The 24,075-nt window shown below is 39.7% G+C and overlaps 1 protein-coding gene and 1 long non-coding RNA gene across 2 annotated transcripts in view; one reads left to right on the forward strand and one right to left on the reverse strand.

The window, feature by feature from the left end:
* Positions 1-24,075, forward strand: part of ITGA9 (integrin subunit alpha 9) — a 492,766-nt gene that overhangs the window by 443,371 nt on the left and 25,320 nt on the right. Inside the window, exons 25-26 of the mRNA XM_075826987.1 lie at positions 7,357-7,476; positions 11,901-12,002. Of these exons, the coding sequence (XP_075683102.1) occupies positions 7,357-7,476; positions 11,901-12,002 (222 nt within the window). The remainder of the gene's footprint in view (positions 1-7,356; positions 7,477-11,900; positions 12,003-24,075) is intronic.
* Positions 4,188-24,075, reverse strand: part of LOC142651830 (uncharacterized) — an 83,480-nt gene continuing 63,592 nt past the window's right edge. The window contains exons 5-7 of the long non-coding RNA XR_012847718.1: positions 8,554-8,709; positions 5,387-5,420; positions 4,188-4,501 (exon numbers count right to left, since the gene is read on the reverse strand). This is a non-coding gene — a long non-coding RNA (uncharacterized LOC142651830). The remainder of the gene's footprint in view (positions 4,502-5,386; positions 5,421-8,553; positions 8,710-24,075) is intronic.

Consider the following 24,075-nt stretch of genomic DNA (forward strand, 5'->3'; position numbering starts at 1 on the left):
TAAATCTAAAATTGCTAATAACTCGCTCAAAAATGATAGTTTTTCAAAATAAAAACCACTGCTGTTATCTACATTATAGCGCCGATCAGATTATGTAGGATATAGGGCATTTATAATCTGGTGACAGAGCCTCTTTAACTGTAAGGCCATGTTCAGACATGGCAGAATTTTTCCGCTACAAATGTTGGTGCAGATTCGGGCCAATTACGCAGCGAATCTGCACCAACATTTAGGGCACATTCACACAATTCTGCAGCAGCCATTTTTTACATTTGTTTCTATACATTTTTAGGAAAGTTAGTTCAGACGTTGCAGAAAATAACTGTGCGGAAATCAGGCTGTGGTGCAGAATTTTCCCTCCAAAGCATGTTCATGACGTTACGGAGAAGAAGCGGAATTTCACTGCGGATTTCAGCATTTGCATTGCAAAAACTGAAATCTGTGGCAAGTCCGCTGTGATATCTGCAACGTCTGAATTACCTGTCAAATATGCAAATGTTGGTGCAGATTCGTTGCGTAATTGCCCCAAATCTGCACCAACATTTGCAGCGGAAAAATTCTGCCACGTCTGAACGTGCCCTTACATATTTGACAGGTAATTCACACGTTGCAGATATCACAGTGGACTTGCCACAGATTTAAGTTTTCGCATTGCAGAGGCTGAAATCCGCAGTGAAATTCCCGCTGCTTCTCCGCAACATAATGAGCATGCTGCGGAGGGAAAATTCTGCACCGCAGCCTAATTTCCGCACAGTTATTTTCCGCAACGTCTGAAATCTATAGAAAGAAATGTAAAAAACGGCTGCTGCAGAATTTCACTGCGGACTGTCTGCATCGGACTTCAACAGAAATTCCGCCACGTCTGAATGTGCCCTAAAGAGAACCCTAATGGCTGGAAGTTAAATATGTTCCATCAAATGAGCTGGGCACACGCTAGTATGATCTTAATGTATAAACTTTGTTTTTACAATTCTGGTCATTGATTTAGTGGAAATGAACACCAGGTCGGTTTGTGTGCCTTGGTTTAGGACAGTGTTAGCTTAGTTCCTATTTAAAGAAATGGTCACATCTCCTAGTGGAGAACCTCCTCTGCTTTATGTCACTATTAAAGACAAGATTGGGTGTGCAGAATTAAAAATAAGTGCAAAGTTCACATTCTATTGTAACCCTCTCAACCAGCTTCAAAGTGTTACTACATTCACATATTTTGTCAGGGGATGCAGCTACAGATATCATGATAATGATACTTTACATGGTTTTTTTTCTCCTATGAATGTCATTTATAGCATGTTTATTTGATAAATTCCTATATGATAAATCAATAGGGTATTCCCATTGGCATTCACACTGATCTTGAAAACAGGGAAAACCAGATCCTCGTTTTGAGCTGATAACTGGATGCTCATGTTTGGCCACTCTCCATTAACCGCTTCCTGCAGAATCACGTATATGTACTTTGTGTCCACTTTGGTCCCCATCTAGCTGTGCCTTTACATGGTGGTTATGCGGGTCACAGAATATGATTTTTCAAATCATTTTTATTAAATAAAAATTAGTAAACCGTAAAGAATATACATATTGGGTATCCCAGTACTCATACAGTACCATCAATTTATTTTGTCAATGAAGGTAAACGGTAAATGGAGTAAAAACTATGGTGGAATTACCTGTTTTAATGCATTTTGCTATTATAAAAATGTAAAAAAAAATTTACTTTATCTTAGTTGTAGCCCATAATTGGACTAAATTGTTTTAAAAATGTTGAAATAATCTACAGCTTTTCCCACAATAACATAATTGACTTCTCAGCGAGTCCACTGTTAGGGCACACTATGCATTGCCCTAACAGCAGCCTGTGTCATAGTGACTCAGTGTAATGTATTAGCATACAAGTATTTGTTAATACATTATAAGTAAAAATATTATGTTTTAAATAAAGTTATCCTGAGGTATGCCCTAACAACTGCCTGTGTACAATCAGTACTCAAGATAATGTACTGGCATGTAGATATATGCCAGTACATTAAATTTAATAAATAAAAATAAAAATCCCCCTATAGGATTAAAAAAAAGTGGAATTAATTTTAAAAAAAGTAAATACAAAAAAAATCAGTTAAAAACTACACACAAATGCATTTTTTTTACAATTAATACATTTTGCAAAATATAAGTCCCAAAACATTACATAATATACATATTTGGTATCGCCAGGACCGTAACAAACTGTACAATAAATGACATTATTTATGATTATTGGTGTATGGTGCAAAAAAATGTAAAAAAAAAATGCCTCGGAACTGCTTTTTTTCTGCATTTTTTCCAAATAAAAAAATGTATATAAATTAAACGATAATGTAAATGTACCCAAAAAAATGGCAGCTGCATAAAGTACAAATCATCCTGCAAAAATCAAAGTATCATACTTTGAAGAAATTGGCCGTGTCCTTAAGGGGTTACGGCATTTTCAGGCCCGGTCATTAAGGGTTCAAAAGGGATGAACAGTTACAGCAGTGGTAGAATAACAATAACAAACATTTGTAATGCACTTTTCTCACAAGTCCAGGAACAAAACTGATCAATTTGTTATAATGTCCTGTGTAGTGAGTGACAAAGTAAGGCTCTGTTCACATCTGCGTCAGAATCTCCATTTGGGTCCTCCACCGCAGATTCCATCATCTTTGCCAGACAAAACCGCACAGCATGCTGCAATAGTTTAATATGTGTATAATTAACATTCTATAAAGTCAACATTTCTGTAAGTTCATAAGACAATTTATGACCACATTAGCTTAAAGAGGCTCTGTCACCAGATTTTGCAACCCCTATCTGCTATTGCAGCAGATCGGCGCTGCAATGTAGATTACAGTGACGTTTTTATTTTTAAAAAACGAGCATTTTTGGCCAAGTTATGACCATTTTTGTAGTTATGCAAATGAGGCTTGCAAAAGTCCAAGTGGGTGTGTTTAAAAGTAAAAGTCCAAGTGGGCGTGTATTATGTGCGTACATCGGGGCGTTTTTAATACTTTTACTAGCTGGCCGTTCTGATGAGAAGTATCATCCACTTCTCTTCAGAACGCCCAGCTTCTGGCAGTGCAGACACAGCGTGTTCTCGAGAGATCACGCTGTGTCGTCACTCACAGGTCCTGCATCGTGTCAGACGAGCGGGGACACATCGGCACCAGAGGCTACAGATGATTCTGCAGCAGCATCAGCATTTGCAGGTAAGTAGCTACATCGACTTACCTGCTAACGCCGATGCTGCTGCAGAATCAACTGAAGCCTCTGGTGCCGATGTGGCCGACACGATGCAGGACCTGTGAGTGACGACACAGCGTGATCTCTCGAGAACACGCTGTGTCTGCACTGCCAGAAGCTGGGCGTTCTGAAGAGAAGTGGATGATACTTCTCATCAGAACGCCCAGCTAGTAAAAGTATTAAAAACGCCCCGATGTACGCACATAATACACGCCCACTTGGACTTTTACTTTTAAACACACCCACTTGGACTTTTGCAAGCCTCATTTGCATAACTACAAAAATGGTCATAACTTGGCCAAAAATGCTCGTTTTTTAAAAATAAAAACGTTACTGTAATCTACATTGCAGCGCCGATCTGCTGCAATAGCAGATAGGGGCTGCAAAATCTGGTGACAGAGCCTCTTTAAGAGCTCATTTTTTACCTTTCCAGATTGTTTCACATGGTTAGTTGCCATTATTCACAAGTAATATTTACATTGTAATGAATAGACACAGTGGAGAATTTGTTCTTCACTCTCATGAGTAGTCTGGAATAATAAAATATGTCAGGCCTGCTACCTATTCTCAGCTGTAGTTTGTATGTCGTTCTTCCTGTTCCTATTTCTTTCTGAGATTTTAAGAAGTAAAAATATGTATATTTTTACAACATCAGTTATCCACTTGTCAAAATATTTCTGATATTATCTAGTAGTGGCAGTATTTGAAAGGCATAGTGTGAGATGTTATGATTGCAATTGCAAACCGCCGGCTTTACAATTGTATTCTTGCCCTATAGCAAAGGGTATGAGCTTCATGGTTTTCCCAGATGTGAACATTGACTTGCCTTATTCGCACAATGAAGGCAGCCATTTGCAGATAATTCCTTATATTCATCCTCTTTCTCAAGAACTAAGGCAGCAAAAAGATGAAGTCTTTCTAATAGTCTTTATTCAATTAATAGGTTGTAATGTCATATATATTTCAGCAAAAGATATGCCAGGTTAAAAAAAAAATTCTATAGATGTTTTCATGTCTAGCAATGTATCTGGTAGTGGTACATAGGAGATGCACAACTAATGGTGATATGTGACAACATGTCTTCTTCAGGTAGTAAATGTGATTATTTAAGACAATTCAGTTCTGGATTAAGATCTTTCGTATATATTTTGTACTTTAAGGCATCACACGCTTCTGTTCTCAACAAATCGAAGGTCGAAGTATAGCGTAGCAAAGGAGGTATAGCCGTCCATTAGAATTCATTGTTCTATTGACAAAAATAGGAAAATTAGCGGAACAACAGATTTTCATTTTTCTTTATAATAGTCGACTATGCCTTAGAATTGTCTCCTGATGATAAAATAATTTCAGGGTGTTCTGCTGCTGTTACTCCCACCAGTCAGTAGTAATATGTGAGGAAACCTGGCAGAATTATTAAACCACACCGCAGAGGAAACTAAGCATTACACAGTTGTCTCTGAAATCAATGGGTTGTCCGCATACTGCACGAACTTCTTATGTCTTCCATAGAGACAGTCTTTGTAGCTGGTTAGTAGATAAGGGTCCTGAACAGGTAAACCCCTCGATTAAAGTGCATGTCCACTTTGGACAGTTCCTTTTTGTTAAAAGTGCACCCCCAACGAACCTGGAAGCAAGTGTCCAATTTCCTAGCAGTTCCGCTAAAAGGGAAAATGACATAGTGCCCGTTGACAACAATGGGCTGACCATGCAATTGCACATATTTGCCAGGTCCCTTAGTGGTAGAGATGCTCTTAGAATTTGCTCTTTGCTCAGGCTTATAGTTAAGAATTCTTAATTCACAATTCATTAACAGGGTATTTGAAAATGCGTCTCTAGCCGATTATTTTATGAGCCACGGAACATTTGAATTAAAATGTTTTGGACATCACTCAAATAATGAGTATTAACATAGTATAGATACTTGTTTCTGAGACATTATTTATAAACCTTCTCAAGTCTGCCTTGGGAAAGCTCACTATTATAATGGATTTAACAATTAATTTTGGAGTACTGTATGCCTGTTGTTTTTTTTCCTATTATCTGTGACACATCTACTAAAGATTACTAAATCATAAATCTTTATTGTTTTAATTTACGGAACATTGAAGTAAAAAATAAAAGCAATATTTACAGTGATATCATCCATTTTCTTGATCCACTTCTGTCTGCGCCCATAGAATGAAAAACAACAGAATATAAGGATTTAGCTACTACATTTTAAATTAAGTAGTGTAATTGAGCAACTTTTTAATGTTAAACACTAAATACAACTACTTAAGACAATTAATTGTTTTTTCGAGGGAAAAAAAAGTCGCTACTATCAGCTAATAATAGCATTACTCTTAGGGGAGGCGATCAATCGCTAGCAATTTTAATAGTGTGTTTGTGCTTCTAAAAACCTTTGTAGCCTCGGTAGTAGCCTTTGGTTAAGGCCACACTTAGAAGCCGGTTGACAGTTTTACCACAAAGCGGTGCAGTTTTCAAGTTGATTGTTAATAGCTTTGCGGTTCTGCAGGTAAACAGCATGCAGCTATAAACAATTTAAAAACTGCACCAATTTGCAGAAAAACTGCATGATATCGCTGTTTTTGGCTGCCTCACGCCCACTCCTCAGCCGTCCGGCAGCTGCTATGTGTGGCCTTACCCTTAATGTGTCCAAGGAGGCATCCACACTGAAAATTCAATTTGCTCATAAACTGCTGCGATGTACAGTATATACAGGTCTGTTCTGGGTTTGTAAGCACTTATATGTAAAGGGAACCAATAGAGAATTAAAAAAATGTTGGCTAAAAATAACAATACACCTTATATTAGAGGAGGGAATCTTAACTGATCATAATTTCTGATTGAAATAAAAGGAACACTTTTATCAAAGCATCATGGGTACACATACTGTCGTGAAATATGACATGATTACAGAATATAATGCTACTCACTATTAGCACATAACAGAAAAACATATTAGTGGAAAAGGGCAAAAGGCTCATTATGAATAATCTGTGCATCTAAAAGTAAACCCAAATAAACAATCATTCTGGATTAATATACACTGAATAGTCACTTTATTAGAGACACTCATCTAGTAGCGCATTGAACCTCCTTTGGCCTTCAGAACCGCAGCAATTTGTCGTGGCATAGATTCCACTGGATGTTGAAATTGTTCTGCAGGAATATTGGCCCATGCAGCCAGGATAGCTTCTCGCAGTTGCTGCTAAAATGTCCTTCAGTCATAGCTGCCATAAAGGGATAAACTTGGTCGGCCACATTGGTTAGGTTATCCCTACTGTTCAAGAAAATATTCCTCACACCATTACTCGACCTCCACCAGCCTGAACTATTGACCCCTGACATGAATGGTTTATCGATTAATGCTGCTTGCGCCAAATGCTGACCCTTCCATCAGCATTGTGCCACAGACATCTCGATTCACCTGACCAGGCGATGTTTCCACTGCTCAGTAATTCAATATTTGCACTCTTGCCCGCTGGAGTCTTGTTTTTCTGTTCCCCTTAGATTGCAATGGTACTCAAGCTGTTCGCCTGCTGTTATAGCCCATCCGCGCTAAGGAATAAAGAGATGTGCATTCAGACCCGTTAGTTGGAGCACCAACGTTGTATTTGGCTGCAATATGCTTAACTGTGCACCGCCTGTTCTTCAGAACGTTTGTTGATGTCCACAGGAGTTCCTTTTTGCTGGATGTTTTTCCGATATCACACCATTCTTGGTATACTCTCGTCAGGGTTGCAAGAAAAACTCCCACAAAGTTGGCAGTTTTTTAAATACTGGCCCTGGCTTGTCTAGCACTGATGACCATGCCTTGTTCGAAGTTGCTCAGATCGCTCGATTTTCTAACTCTAATCTGTATTTACACAGAAACTAATCCACGGAAAACTTGCTTACTTGATTTTATGCTGCACTCTGGGGTCACATATTTTATTTCCAAATAGGGAAGCTCCAATTGTGTATGGGCAGGTGTCTCTAACAAGGTGGCCATTCAGTATATATCGCCAATATTCATTTCCTGCATACCCCTCTTACCGGAATGCTTCTGGTGTATATTATATCTTCATCCTGATTAAACATATACTTAATATCTTTTAGGATTGTGACAAGTCAAACTGGCCATGTTTAGAGGTGGAATGTAACTTTACAATGCTAGCAAAAGAAGAAACCCAAAACATTGATGTTCTTACATTGCTTAATACAGAGATTTTGAAAAAGGTAAGACTACAGTTAAGCAATGTGTATATCTATCTATCTCTCTCTCTCTCTCTCTCTCTCTCTCTCTCTCTCTCTCTGCGATGTTTCAACCCCTAGCATTATTATGGGAGAATAAAACACCTCTTTTTTCACTTGAATACTATATGGAGTGCATTTTTTCAGCCCAACTGTACTGGTATGATGTCGCAGTCATTACATCACATGATGGTTGCAATGTCAGGTGAAATTGCGTTACAAAACACACTGGAAAAATTCAGTATAACTGGAACGCGTGAACACAGTCTAAAGGAGAACATTTTTCAATAAAAACACCAAATTAGAGAATTGTTATTTATGCAGTTCCCAAATATGCTGTATTATTTAAAGTGACCCGCTAAGCATAACTTGAAATTAACTGGTTATTTAATCTATTGTACTTTTTTTTTTTAGGATACTTACCTTCATGTTGTTCCACCAATACATGTTGTCCCACCAATCCTTAATTATCATAAGTTGACCCAAGCCAACCACATAGTCCCCAGTTTTTAAAGCAGCGTTATAACACAAGACTTTATACAAGTAGTTATTAGTACCCGGTACTAGACTTCTGCTTTTATTAGTCAACCATTACATTAGTTCAATATAGAATTCTATAAAATATCTGTGCAGCTACTGTATTTTACTCAATAGTTGTGATTAAGCATTAAACGATCATATACAGTCTTATTTTCTCATGTAACATCTTTTATAAACAAGTTAATAGGACAAAATTGCTAATATGTTAGCAAAAATACATTTACTCCTTATGTTTGTATACAGCTGTATGCAGCTATTCAGCAAAACATTTATAGTTTTCTGCCCTGCTGCCTTGGAATAGATATGAACAATAAAGACTGGTAGACACGCTGTCTTGGAGCGATCCTGTTTGGAATAGACATATCTTGCAGAATAATAACAATTTTCATTTTATTACTTCTTTGCCTCTTGAACAGTTTGCCAAAACTTTTTTTCTTTGACATATTTGCTTAAATGTGCACGTTTTTTGTCTAACATTATGTATAAAATGTTGTTACAAACAAAATATTACAGAAGTATTACATTTCCTGAGTTGGGGTACCAATCTACTTTCATAAGCCACTTGTGCCTTTATCCACAAGCGAGACATTTGGGCTACCTCAGCTGATGGATCCCCAGCTACTGCCCAGTTATCTTACTACTCAGTCTGCTCCTGGGTACTGGTATACATCCAATTCCCTATAAGAGAAAATAATATTTGAATAATATACATAAATACCCAGTTATGTAAAGGGGTTGTCCACTTTTGATTTTTTTCTATCCATGCATTTATAGAATAGAAAATAAAACAGTTTTCTAATATACATGTGTTAGAAATTTTGCTCACAAACCTTTCTTATATCAGTACGATTGGCCTCTGTCTAAAAATAAATTATATAGCCCACAGATTAGTCCATAGAAATGCATCCATAGGATAACTGAATGGACTAAAGATGGTGTCAGTCATGTGACCCCTGGCAGTCAGATAACACTGTCCAGGTATATAACAGGTGAATAAGAGGTTATTAAGGAACAGAAATTATAAAGAATTTCTACCTTCAGCAGCATCTCATCATCATGTCAGGACCGATTCTAGCTTTACTGCTGCCTGAGGCGAAAATTGAAATGCCCCCCCCCCCCCCAGATCTTGATTGACATCCCCCTGGCTGTCCTACATCACTAGTAGCCTCCTCCAACTCTTGTGGATGTGCCGTTGCCTTGTACTTCCCTGGCATGCGCGATGCAGCGGTGAAGCCGGGCAGAATACACCTCTTTGCATGGTGCGTGGCCAAGTAGTACAAGAAAAGTTGGAGGAGACTAGTAGTGATGTAGAACCGCCTGGAAGATGTGGAAAGGTGGGTTAGGAGTCAGGACTGTGTGACATTTAAGGATAGCGGCACCGCCCCATGACACTTGAAAGAGTAATTAGCATATAGCGAGCATTGTTTTAAAAGTTGATTTTATAGATTTTGCTGCATCTGGAAAAAAACATACTAGGGAATGTTTGGAAATATTGTCAGGTCATGTACTACCGCATGGTGGCAGTTCAAGGGGTTTAAACTGCCTGACAGATTCCCATTAAATATACAGTGAATTGAAAACAATTTCATCTGCCCTGCAATTCTGTTATTATAAATATATCTTATATAATTACAGCTCCAGAACCAAGCTCAATACATAAATACAGCACCAGAACCAAGCTCAGTACATAAATAGAGCACGAGAACCAAGATCAGTACATACATAAAGCACCATAACCAAGCTCACTAGATATATACAGCACCAGGATGAAGCTCAGTACATATATACAACATGAGAACAAAGCTCAGTACATAAATACATTAACAGAACAAAGCTCAGTACATAAATACAACACCTGAACCAACTCAGTACATAAATACATCAGAATCAAGCTCAGTACATATATACAACATCAGAACCAAGCTCAGTACATATATACTGCACCAGAACCAAGCTCAGTACATAAATACACCACCAGAACAAAGCTCACTACATATATACAGCACCAGGATCAAGCTCAGTACATATATACACCAGAACCAAGCTCAGTACATAAATATAGTACTAGAACCAATCTCAGTACATAAATAAAGCACCACAACCAAGCTCAGTACAAAAATACAGTAGCAGAACCAAGCTCAGTGCAGAAGTACAGCACTAGAACCAAGCTCATTACATAAATACAGCACAAGAACAAAGTTCAGTACATAAATACACCACCAGATCCAAGCTCAGTATGTAAATACATCACAAGAACAAAGCTCAGTACATAAATACAGAACTAGAACCAAGCTCAATACATAAATACAGTACCAGAACCAAGCTCATTACATAAATACAACACCAGAACCAAGCTCTGTACATAAATACAGCACCAGAACCAAGCTCTGTACATAAATACAGCACAAGAACAAAGTTCAGTACATAAATACACCACCAGATCCAAGCTCAGTATGTAAATACATCACCAGAACCAAGCTCTGTACATAAATACAGCACCAGAACAAAGCTCAGTACATAAATACAGTACCAGAACCAAGCTCATTACATAAATACAACACCAGAACCAAGCTCTGTACATAAATACAGCACCAGAACCAAGCTCTGTACATAAATACAACACCAGAACCAAGCTCAGTACATAAATACAGCACTAGAACAAAGTTTAGTACATAAATACAGCACCATAACCAAGCTCACTACATAAATACAGTACCAGAACAAAGCTCAGTACATAAGTACAGCACCAGAACAAAGCTCATTACATAAATACAACCATTGTTTTTTTAATGCGTTAAAAGTCAAGGTAAAGATGGCTACATCTGTAGAGCCATTCACACTTTTAACTGTAAAAACCCAAACTTTACTTAGTCACCTAAGGCAATTCCCGCGTCGTCCCCTAACAATGCAGGCCCGCTCTCCTGAGCAGGTCTGCTGGGGCTGAACGACGCAAGCGGCACGATGACATCATCGCATTGCTTGCATCATTAAAAGGCGCTGAATGGCAGGGCACGGATTGCCAGCGCTAATTATGCATGTAATTGTATCTGCGTCCAATAGACGCAGATACAATTATAGTGCAGGAGGGGGTGGTGGCTCATTTCACCTCATGGACGGTGCGGCCTTGCATCATGTCTGTCAGTGTCTGTGAGGAGCAGCTCTAACATTCTTCTCCCTGTCTCCTCTGTGTGTTTTTTTTACAGTATCTGTATTAACATGACAACATCCCCTAGAGACAGGCAGCCATTTTATGAATCATCTAGAGAGAGTAAACACATGCAAAGTGAAGTAGTTGTTCATCATCATTCCACCATTACTCCTATTGACTTAGCCCATGGATGTGTCCTCTACGTGGCCCCAACACATGTATGTCATGTAACCCTGTTGCTACCTGAATGCTAGGGCTTACATGACATGTATGTGTGTGTGTGTGTGTGTGGGGGGGGGGGGGTCACATGACTGATGCCATGTTTAGTCATATTCAGTTAGCCTGTGGATACATTACACAGCACTAATATGTTTGCTATACCATTCTACTGTGAAAACAGAGGCCTACTGTACTGTTACATAAGAAAAGTATGTGAGCAGAATTTATATGACATAAATATTTAAAAAAGTTATGATTTCCTATTCCACAAATAAAAAAACTAAAAAAAACTGGACAGCCCCTTTAAATGCATTCCATAACTGAAAGTAAAGCTCCTCATGCCATTTTAGCAATTCTCAACAACCGTGGAGTTATGCTATACATTTTTGAGATACGACTAATTGCTAGTTTCCATAGACGGTAATATCTCAGAATGTTCTCATGTTGCTTGTGTAACTTGATGTAAACTAATTTGATTCTTTACATATGTTATGCTCTACAGGACAGTTCTTCTGTGATTCAGTTTGTGACCCGAGCTCATTTATCAGTAGATTTAAAATTATGGGCAGTAGAAGTACTACATCGGAACTCACAAGATGCAACAGTAAGTATAAATTATTCCTCTTTGTTATAACTCTGTTAATTTTTGTCATGAAAGCTTATTCATTTACCAGAATACTTATATTTTAAATATCCACCATGTTCTTTTAAGCTAGGTTCACATGTCGCTGTAGAATTTTCCGCAAATCACAGCAAAAAATTCATTTTGACTGCGTCGTGTGCACCCAGCCTAAGCGTGCGAGTGTAGACCAGTTGTGACCAGAGCAATTGATTTTTGGACTTTTTCACATGGCCTATAATAAGTCTGTACTAGTAGGCTGGGTTGAGACCTTGTGGTCAAAAACACATTTTGACCGCGATGTGTGAGCCCACCCTAACTATGCTGTGCTCTGATGTAGGTTCCAGGGCAATGCTTTATTCGTGGGTAAACCATGCTGATAATATATAAGTTGCTAATATATCGACTATAGTAATTGTTTTTATGTTAACATGTATAACACTTAAACATGATATTTCTCTGCCAAAGAGCTTACCACCACATGTTTGGTGGTTTACAGTCAGAAAGGAAATAAGGTTTGGATAATTATTTTAGAGACTTATAATTAGCAGTTCTGTTATTCCTAAAGCTTGTCATACAAATGAGCTATTACCCATTTTGTAGGATCGACCGACTATCTTGGTGTATGGGGCCTCCCGACAGTCCCCTGACTTCTGCTATTGGGAAAAATGTAATTTAAACATCTCTGATTCTTTGTACCTTATCCAAATAAGAGGTGTTTGGCAATGGCTTGTTCCTCTCTCCCTATTGCAAATAACCATGTGTTATGTATGGAATGTTTAGGACCGGCTACACACTTTGTATTTTAAGTTGAAATATTAATAAAATTCTACTCCTGCAATGAAGAACACGTGCAGTCACTGGACTCCAAAGGGGCCCTTTATATCTGTTCTGTGAGCTGAATGCATTGCCCAGCAGGTTTCAGATCTACTGACGCTAAGCAGTGAACGACTTCAAACTAGAATTTTATAGCCTTTTGGAAGGTGCCACTGTAGACATCTGCTAGTGGTAGAAGGTCTATGTAATATCATATTACATAACTGCCTCAATCAGATCATTTTTATAACTACCGTAATTAGAAGTTTAGGTATTTGTAGGTTAGAAATAGCATTGAATGCTATGTAAAGTGATTATGGTTCTATTTTACCATAGTAAAGATTTTTCACATTTATTGTCAGATTTGGAGAAAGGCCCAGTACATAATACATCTGACCTAAACTGGGTATAACCTTTAGAATGTTACAGTAGTTGACCTTTTCTTATCTTCTAATGATATTCACATGCTAGGTAAAGTGTTTTATTGTGGTTTATTGTCTTTTTTTTTTTAGAAAACCCATTTTCAAATACTCTATTAGGGCAATCTAAGTTATAAAGGAGGGTCACTCCATCAATGATCAAGAAGAGCATCTCTCACTCTAGAGGACCCAGCACATCCATGTATTACACAGACAGCTGGTTGATTTTATTGGGCACTGGGAAATGCTTGATTTTCCTTGTAGTGGCACTGCAGGGAAATTGAACACTTGTTGACGGACACCCTCAATAATGACAGCTGATTGCTGGGTTCAACTTGTGATGAGCTTATAATTTTCTTATATAAAGTAATTGTAAAAAGCAGACAACTTGTATAAAATGGTTTTCCCTATCTATATGCCAAATAATTTTTTCAAGGCCCATATGTCCTGCGATATTGCACCCAATGTTAGACTACTGTACAGTAGCTGTAATCAAGGGTCTATAGGTTGACAATAGGTTCTAAGAGCATATGATCAAAAAATCTAGATGGACGTCAGGATTATCTGTGAAAAGCTTAATTTATTGTTCCATATCACAAAACACCATGCAAGGCTTTGACCTCCAAGTGGCTTTTCTTAACCCTTGAGAAGGCATGAGAAAGGCCTCCTGGATGTCATCAATATCAAATTGGTGGTTATCAGACTCCCGGCACCCCCACCGATCAGCTGACTGATAGGGCTACAGCGTTTCACAGTTTTAAGCAAATGAGACTAAGCTGCGATACCAGGCCCAACCGCTAAGGATGTGTATGGAGCTGTGCCTGGGATTGCTGTTCTGGTCCCATTCAATTAAATAGATCTGAGCAGCAATCCCAGGCCCAGCCGATACAGATGTGTATGGTGTTAGGCCTTGTAAACACTGAAGAGGCTGCGGTGACAAACGATGCAGGCCATTCAATCAGCTAATCGGCAGGAGTGTCGGGAGTTGGACCCCCACTGATCTGATATTAATGGCTATCCAAAGGATAGGCCATCAATATAAAATACCCGGAGAACCCCTGTAAACTTATAGAAGATAATGCTGACTTTCATCTCCATTCTTTGAACATGTGCAATGGATGGGAGAAAGCTGACCCACTGGGGTGTCTGTTAAATCAATTAAGTGACGAAATTGCGTTTTTCCTGCTCTATTTATTTCTATATGATAGGCACTAAGAGCGCCCCTATAGCTTTGGAAAAATGTTATTGGCCTTTTTACCTCCAAACATGAGGTACCTTCATTCGATATGCAATTGTGCAAAACATGAAAGATCCCCATGATAATAGTACATTACATTAAATGTAGAGTTTTGTAGAAGATACTAGTTATAGGAGTTTAGTCTAGAGCACTCAATTCTAATGCAGGTTATTGAATGCAACCGCAAGCTGAAATGTGGCTCTGGATTGCCTTTTCATTTGGCAAGGGATCTAGCATCTGAACAGCAGTAATGGCTCCTTTCTGCTTACCACCCCCATAGCAATGAGAAACTAAAATATGTTATTGTAAGAAAAGGTCAACAATATTATACATTTTCCCCTGACACTGCAGTTTGGCTCGGTCATTCTAAACTTTTGGCTCAGGTAAACTGAACCAATGCACAAAACAGCTACTTCACTGTAAATCGAGTTTTCTTTTCACTCACAAATCAAATCTGCAAAGCTTAGGAAACCTGCCGCTCATTGTTTTGTCAAATGCACCAAGAGGATTGTATTCTGTTTGAAGTTGAAAAGCCAATGCGTATCTGCGAATGTCCCAATAATATTTACAGCAACTGATGTTATTGTGCTTTGACCTTTGACTGCTGCCAGGTAAAATGTTTTTACTATAAAGAAAAATATTAACAAGATTAAAAAAAGATTAGATTTAAGCTTTAATATGAAATGTGATGCAAAAGCAGCACCTTGTTTGTAGTTCTTGGGAAATGTAAACTCTTCCCACTCCTAGATGTAAACATATATCCAGGGCCGATACTAGCTTTCCTGCTGCCTGAGGCGAAAATTTAAATGGCGCCCCCAGATCTTGATGGACATCCCCCTGGCTGTTCTACATCACTAGCAGCCTCCTACAACTATTGCGGATGTGCCGTTGCCTTGTACTACCCTGGCATGTATGGTGTAGCGTTGAAGCCGGGTAGAGTACACCGCGCTGCACGATGCGTGCCTATGGAGTACAAGGCAATGGCACATCCGAAAAAGCTGGAGGAGACTGGTAGTGATGTATAACAGCCAGGGGGATGTCAATCAAGCATGGAAAGGTGGGTTTGGAGGCAGAACTATCTGACACTTCAGGATATCGGTACCGCCCCCATGACCCTTTAATGAGTAATTAGCATAAAGTGTGTGCCGTTTTAAAAGTTGATTTAATCGATTTTTCTGCATCTGAAAAAAACACACAAGGGAGATTTTGAAAATATTGTCAGGTCATGTATTACCGCATGGTGGCGGTCCAAGGGGTTACATGGTTACATAGTACGGTTGAAAAAAGACATATATCCATCAAGTTCAAACAAGGGATGGGAAAAAGGGAAGGAATGAAGGGGTTAAAACTAGCTTATAGGTTCCTATTAAATATACAATGAATTGAAAACAATTCCATCTGCCCTACAATTTTGTTATTATAAATATATCCTATATAATTACAGCTCCAGAACCAAGCTCAGTACATAATTACAGCTCCAGAACCTAGCTCAATACATATATACAACACCATAACCAAGCACATACAGCACCAGAACCAAGCTCCGTACATAAATACAACACCAGAACAAAGCTCAGTGCATATATGCAGCACGAGAACCAAGCTCAGTACATATATGCAGATATGCAGCACCAGAACAAAGCTCAGTGTCACGATCTGTGGGTATGTGGACCCACTAGGCTGCACCGGAGTAGCAGCTGCCCAAACAACAGTGTACCAAGTTTATACACAGTCCAAGCAAGAGGGTACCTGTAATAGTCCAAAAAGTAGCAGCGGCTTAGGCACAGATGGAACTTTGACGGCAGGTGATGCAAAACGTGGCGGAAGGTACAATGCGTGGCAGATGACACCAGACGGGGTATATGACAGCAGGCGTAGCAGATAACACGACTCCAACACTAGAAAGGTCACAGGAACAATCACAGCACAGGATACAGGTAGCAGGTCACGGAAACACTAGGAACAGGAACCGACTAAGGGACCATTTGCAAGACTAACATGGGAATACACAACAACGCTAAGGCAAGGAGTGAAAGGGCAGGGCCCTCGTTATAGTCTAGAGTGATCTGGGGATAATTAATTAATTAAATACATATGTGTGCGCTGGCTCTTTAAGGCCAGGAACGAGCGCATGCGCACCCTAGTGGTCACTGCAGAGAGGAGCAGATGAGAGCGCTGGCGTCTCCTGGGAGGGCGGACGTTACCCTCAGTACATAAATACAGTACCAGAACCAAACTCAATACATATATACAGCACCATTTCCAAGCTCAGTACATATATACAGTACTAGAACCAAGCTCAGTACATAAATACAGCAACAGAACCAAGCTTAATACATATATACAGCACCAGAACAAAGCTCAGTACATAAATACGGAACTAGAATCAAGCTCAGTACATTATCTACACAGCACCAGAAATATAACAGCACCAGAACGAAGCTCAATACATTTATACAGCACCAACACAAATACAGCTCAATTTAGTGCAACCCTGCCGTGTAGGCTTGTACGGCATAAAACTACAGCTCCCAGGCATGGCCCGAACAATAGTAAGGATATGCTGGGAGTTGCTGTTTCACCAAAAAAAAATCATACCACCCATCATCATGCTGCAGCTCATACATTGACTACAGTATTGATTAAAGGCAGAGTAAACATTTACATTAAGTGACTCACAGGTGACGTCTTCGCAGATTCTAGTTGTCCTCTTTCTCTTTTTTTCTCTATCCGGTCCAGACCTCTATGATGACTTCTCCTGGCCACAGCCCATTTCGGCAGTTTTCCGCTGAGATGTCTTCAGCTTTTCACTTTTCAAACATTTGCACCTATAAACGAAGACAAAATGTTCATGGTGCCACACACTATGCCCCTAAATATAATAGTGCCATACACTGCCCTCTAATTATAATTGCACCATACACTGTGTCCCTGATTATAATAGCACAATACACTGTGTCCCTGATTATATCCTATGACCATACACTGTCCCACACACAGTGCCCCATGTAGATAGTGCCCCCAAAGAGCCCTCTGTATACAGTGCCCCCCCATAGAGCCCCATATAGACACTGCCCCACATAGATCCCCTTTAGATAGTGCCCCATAGAGCCCCCTGTAGAAGATGCCCCACATAGAGCTCCCTGTAGACAGTGCCCTACATAGAGCCCCCTGTAGACAGTGCTCCACATAGAGCCCCCTGTAGTTAGTGCCACACATAGAGCCCCCTGTAGACAGTTCCCCACATAGAGCCCCCTGTTGACAGTCCCCCGCATAGAGCCCTCTGTAGATAGTGCCATACATAGATTACCCTGTAGATAGTGGCCCCCAAAGATCCCCCCTAGATAGTAGCCCATGTAGATAGTGCCCCACATACAGCCCCTGTAGATAGTGCCCCACATGTAGCCCCTGTAGATAGTGCCCCACATATAGATCCCCCTTTAGATAATGCCCCACATATAGACCCCCTGTATATAGTGCCCCACATATAGACTCCCTGTAGATAGTGCCCCACATATAGCCCCCCTGTAGATAGTGCCGCACATATACCTATTCCTGTAGAAGGTGCCCAACATATAGCCCCCCTGTAGATAGTGCCCCACCTATAGACCCCCTGTAGATAGTGCCCCTCATATACCTATTCCTGTAGATAGTGCCCCACATATATCCCCCTGTAGATAGTGCCCAAAATATAGCCCCACATGTAGCCCCCCCTATAGATAGTGCCCCACATATAATCCCCCTGTATATAGTGCTCCACATATTGCCCCCCTGTAGATAGTGCTCCACATATTGCCCCATGTAGCTAGTGCTCCACATATAGCCCCCAGTATATAGTGCTCCACATATAGCCCCCCTGTAGATAGTGCTCCACTTATATCCCTCCCTGTAGTTAGTGCTCCACATATAGGCCTTCCCTGGAATGCCGGATGTTATGTAGTTCTAGTCACACCGATGACGCACCGACACATGCTCATTTGACTGAGATCGGTCTTCCCCTTCAGTGGTGTTGGGGCATTATCCTCTCAAAAGACCACTAGCTTCAGCAGGGCAGTCACGTCATCATCCCATGTGACTGCTGCGGGGGCTGATACTGTAAGGTTCCTGCTGAAGTAAGGGAAGGGGAATCAGGATAATTGTGAAGTCTACATGTGGAGAATTTTTTGGGTGTACCGTGACCATTGTTAGGGGACTGCTGAGTATCACAGAGCTCCAGCAATGCACAGTGTCAACATGTGCAAATCAACTTAGCTTGAGCTGGGGGATAGAGGGCGAGGATACTCGGCTGAAGTAGTAAACTTAAATTCCAATCATGCAATTTATCCTGAGTGCACAAAGAAAACAAATCCTGCCTACTAACCGCAATTCTGCCTGCAGAAACAGCGTTACATCGGGAATTGCTAAAATCTGATTTCCTTCTGGGAAACCAGTGCAATTGTTGCATAATAGTGATTAGACATGTTTGTGCTTTCTTATTCGTTTTTTTTTTTTTACTTCCTGGATAACCCCTTTAACCTCTTGCATCACACATACACTAAGAAATGATACCCAAAATGAAGGCCCACATGCTGCCTGGGAGCTAGCAATGCAACATCTCCTCCTGGACTTTCATTCATTTATTCATTACAATGGATGGCACAGCCTGGTAGAAACTAAAATAATAATAATAAAAATAATAAATCTTGCATTATAATAGTACACCTTGAGACTCAACTTCAGAGCACATTTTTAACACATAACATAGATATTCTCCTTTGCCTAAATCCATTATAATGTTGGTACATATTTAGTGTGCCTGAAAGAATATATTAAGGAAGTGCTTAAACAGCAATATATACTAGTCCTTCTCAATTAATTAGAATATCATCAAAAAGTTTATTTATTTCAGTAGTTCAATTCAAAAAGTGAAATTCATATGTTATATAGATTCATTACACACAGAGTGATCTATTTCCAGCATTTTTTTTCTTTGAATGTTGATGAAAACCCAAAATTTTGTGTCTCAGAAAATTAGAATATTAAATAAGCCCAATTTCAAAAATTATTTTTAATACCGAAATGTTGGCCAACTGAAAAGTATGTACAGTATATGCCCTCAATACTTGGTCGGGGCTCCTTTTGCATGAATTACTGCATCAATGCGGCGTGGCATGGAGGCGATCAGCCTGTGGCACTGCTGAGGTGTTATGGAAGCCCAGGTTACTATGATAGCGGCCTTCAGCTCATCTGCATTGTTGGGTCTGGTGTCTCTCATCTTCCTCTTGACAATACCCCATAGATTCTCTATGTGGTTTAGGTCAGGCGAGTTTGCTGGCCAATCAGGCACAGTGATACTGTGGTTATTAAACCAGGTATTGGTACTTTTGGCAGTGTGGGCAGGTGCCAATTCCTGCTGGAAAATAAACTTGGCACCTCCATAAAGCTTGTCAGCAGAGGGAAGCATGAAGTGCTCTAAAATTTCCTGGTAGACTCCTACGTTGACTCTGAACTTGATATAACACAGTGGACCAACCCCAGCAGATGACATGGCTCCCCAAACTATAATTGACTGTGGAAACTTCACACTGGATCACAAGCAACTTGGATTGATATCTCTCCACTCTTCCTCCAGACTCTGGAACTTTGATTTCCAAATGAAATGCACTATTTACTTTCATCTGAAAACAGGACTTTGGACCGCTGAGCAACAGTGTTGGTCCACAGGGCTATATCAAGTCCAGAGTCAACGCAGCGTCTAGCAGGACATTTTAGAGCACTTCATGCTTCCCTCTGCTGACGAGCTTTATGGAGATGCTGGTTTCATTTTCCATCAGGACTTGCCACTTTTCCACAGTGGCAAAAATACCAATACCTGGTTTAATAACCACAGTATCACTGTGCTCGATTGGCCAGCAAACCCGCCTGACCTAAACCCCATAGAGAATCTATGGAGTATTGTGAAGAGGAAGATGAGAGACACCAGACCCAACAATGCAGACGAGCTGAAGGCCGCTACCAAAACAACTTGGGCTTCCATAACACCTCAGCAGTGCCACAGGCTGATCACCTCGATGCCACGCCGCATTGATGCAGTAATTCATGCAAAAGGAGCCCCGACCAAGTATTGAGTGCATATACTGGACATACTTTTCAGTAGGCCAACATTTCGGTATTAAAAATCCTTTTTGAAATTGGGCTTATATAATATTCGCATTTCCGGAGACACTAAATTTTGGGTTTTCATTAACTGTTACCATAATCATCAACATTAAAAGAAAAAAAGGTTGGAAATAGATCCCTCTGTGTGTAATGAATCTATATAATATTCTAATTTACTGAGACACTACATTTTGGGTTTTCATTAACTGCTAGCCATAATCAACATTAAAAGAAAAAAATGTTGTAAATAGATCACACTGTGTGTAATGAATCTATAGAATATAGATATATTCACTTTTTCACTTTTTGAATTGAATTACTGAAATAAATAAACTTTTGGATGATATTCTAATTCATTGAGAAGGATATATATAATCTTTATATAGTGGTGTCGTCAGAATTGCTTCCTTTAGAAGCACGAGCAATATGCTAACTTGCAGAGCGGCACAGAATTTTAAATTCATCACTGTAGCAGTAATTTGCAGGATAAAGCTTGCTGTTTATAGCAGTCCGTAGGCCGTCAATGGACACAAGATTACTTGCTAATTTATGATATGGTATGATAATTATGACATTTAACCCAGTTTTAGTATTTTCCAGAGATAATTTTTACTATATATATTTATATATGGTCGCCCACACCTGCTTCCTTGTTCTTAGCAGTCCGCTGAGTCTCCTGGCACCTGGCCGGCGCCGTGTCTCCTCCACACCACGCTGGCAGCCTCCGCCGCTATCCTCTAGCTCCCCGGTCTCCCACTTTTATGCGCATACACTGACTCTTCCCTTCTTAAAGGGTCAGCACATGCCAAATTTACCAAGATTTCTCATGTACTTAAGGTACTCTCCCTTTGCTTGCTAGTACTGCTCTTCTTTGCTAACTATTTGATTTACTGTTACTGACCCTGCATGAATTTGACCATTCCTGTCTGCCGCTTGCCCTGACGTTTTACCTGTATGTCGTGTCGACTGTCTGCCACCTGCCCTGACCTACACCTTAATTTGGACCTTGTATCTGTCTGCTGTCATTGTTACTCATCTATCCACGTTGGTTGTTGACTGCAGAAACTACTCTAGCGTCCAAGTTCACATCTCCGTGAAGGGTGGACACCTAGCTACATTTTAGACTTTGCTCCCCAGTTTAGCTGTACGTATGATAGTCACATATGCTATTATGTATATATACACTTACAAAATACATTTCCATTCAGTCTGGTAAGATTCATAGGAATGTCAATAAAACTATACAATGTTTTCTCTAAGCTCAGATTATATAGATGGAAATGTTGTAACACGTGGAAAAGTGAAATTCAGTAGCCTGCAGGAGCTATAAAAGCCATTATGGATGCTGGCGTACAGTGTATGTAATATGTTTTTTCGGAATCTAATAGTGAATAATATTCTGAAGCTTTCATACATTGCAAAGAAGTCAAAGCCGTTTTAGTCATTGTCCTCTTAAAGGCTATAGACACCTTTGAGGGCTTTTGATTTTTTAACCAGTTCAGGACCGGACTATTTTGATCCTTCAGGACCAGAATCGTTTAGCCATTTGTTGGGATGGCAACGTGATTTTTGCGTTGTTTTTCCCGTAGACAATGAAGTTGTTTTTTTTAATCATTTTTATACACATCCTTTTTGCAATTTTAGAATTTTTAGGCTTAAAGTTTGAAAATAATAGTAAAAAAAATAAGCTTTTTTAAATTTTAGCAATTTTTTTCTGGTAATAACATAATTTTACCCTAAAATAGACCTTAAATTTGTGATCGTCATTGTCTACCATAAATTTTAATATATTACATGTCTATTTTAGGGTAATTGGCTCAGGGCTAACGTGACGACAATGATTGGCGGGGGGAAAGTTTTTTTTGGGGGTGGGTATTTTATGTGTATTTATTATTAATTTTTTTTGCACTTTATTTTACTTTTATATTTTTATTACTTAAGGTCTGTCCCTTAAAGGTCGGAAAAGACCTTTGGGTGGACTTTATTTTTTTTTATTTTTTCTTTTACACAATCTTTTTCCACAGTAACTGGGTCTGCACAGAAGCCCCAGTTACAGGGGAAATCAGCCCTCTCATAATGACGATTGTCACTAATAGGGCTGTGCTGGGCTAGTTAGACCCAGCAGCAGTCTGCCACTAACAGCATCCCGGTAATCATGTGACCAGTCACATGATCACCGGGACCAATAGAGGCAGCGGCGCTGCCAATGCCTCTGTTCATATACACAGCGCTCATTGAGCGCTGTGTAAAAGTGATCAGAGAAGATAGAAGCAGCAGAAGCTGCTTCTATCTTCTCCTCAGGGTCCCCGGCAGTCACTGACATTCGAAGACACGACGATCGCTCGGGCAGCAAGCTAAAAGCCGTGCCGTAAATAGTCTATGGCACGGGATTTAAGGACCCTGACCGCTGGCCATAAATACACAGCCAGCGGTCGGGAACCAGTTAATAAATAGATCAGTCGGTGTGATTATTGTAACTTCTTATGTAGTTTTTATTAAAAAATATTTTTACTTTTGGAGATACAGTTGCTCTGTATTCTCTATACAGAACAGCTGTATCGTTCGCTATTCACTGAATCCGTCAGTCCCACGAACCTGACGGGTTTAGTGTCGGCAGGTCCTGCGTGTCTCTTATATGCAGGATCCACCTGTATTCTATTACATATAAATAAAACAAATTTTTATAAAAACTAATTAAGAAGTTACACTAATCCCACTAACTGATCTATTTATTAAAAGAAGAAAAAAACGGCCTCAAAGATGTACATAGCATTTAAGGGAGCTGCACCTTCTTTATTATTTTAACATATGCAGATGTATTTGTCTAAAATATGTATTTTTTACTTATCTTTTGCATTGTTCACTCATGGTATGTAGGGTGACGTTTATACGCTACAACTACCCATGAGGCTCTGTTGACATCTGCTTTGTGGTTTTTATATAATGGAAACCACAATGATGCACCAATGCAGATGGATACCACCGGCACTCGACTGACCACACTGACTTATAATTGGGTATGATGGAAAAATAGCACCGCATGCGGAATCTGCAACGGAGGATCCAAACTGAGCCTCCGATGTCAATGTGAACATAGCCTAAATAACCGGAAATAAGCAACAATTGCGGCATTTGTTTTGCATTTTAAATAAATAGTATGGATCAGCATCCAACTCTAAATCACTTTAAGGGTATGTTCACACGGTAGCCTCCGTTATGGCTGAAATTACGGAGCTGTTTTCAGGAGAAAACAGCTCCAGCATTTCAGACGTAATGGCATGTGCAGGCGCTTTTCGCTGCGTCCATTACGGACGTAATTGGAGCTGTTTTTCCATGGAGTCAATGGAAAACTGCTCCAATTACGTCTCAAGAAGTGACAGGCACTTCTTTGACGCGGGGGTCTTTTTTATGCGCCGTCTTTTGACAGCGACGCGTAAAAAAAATGACC

Source organism: Rhinoderma darwinii, chromosome 5, assembly GCF_050947455.1.
Source record: "Rhinoderma darwinii isolate aRhiDar2 chromosome 5, aRhiDar2.hap1, whole genome shotgun sequence".
Classification (NCBI taxonomy): Eukaryota; Metazoa; Chordata; class Amphibia; order Anura; family Rhinodermatidae; genus Rhinoderma; species Rhinoderma darwinii.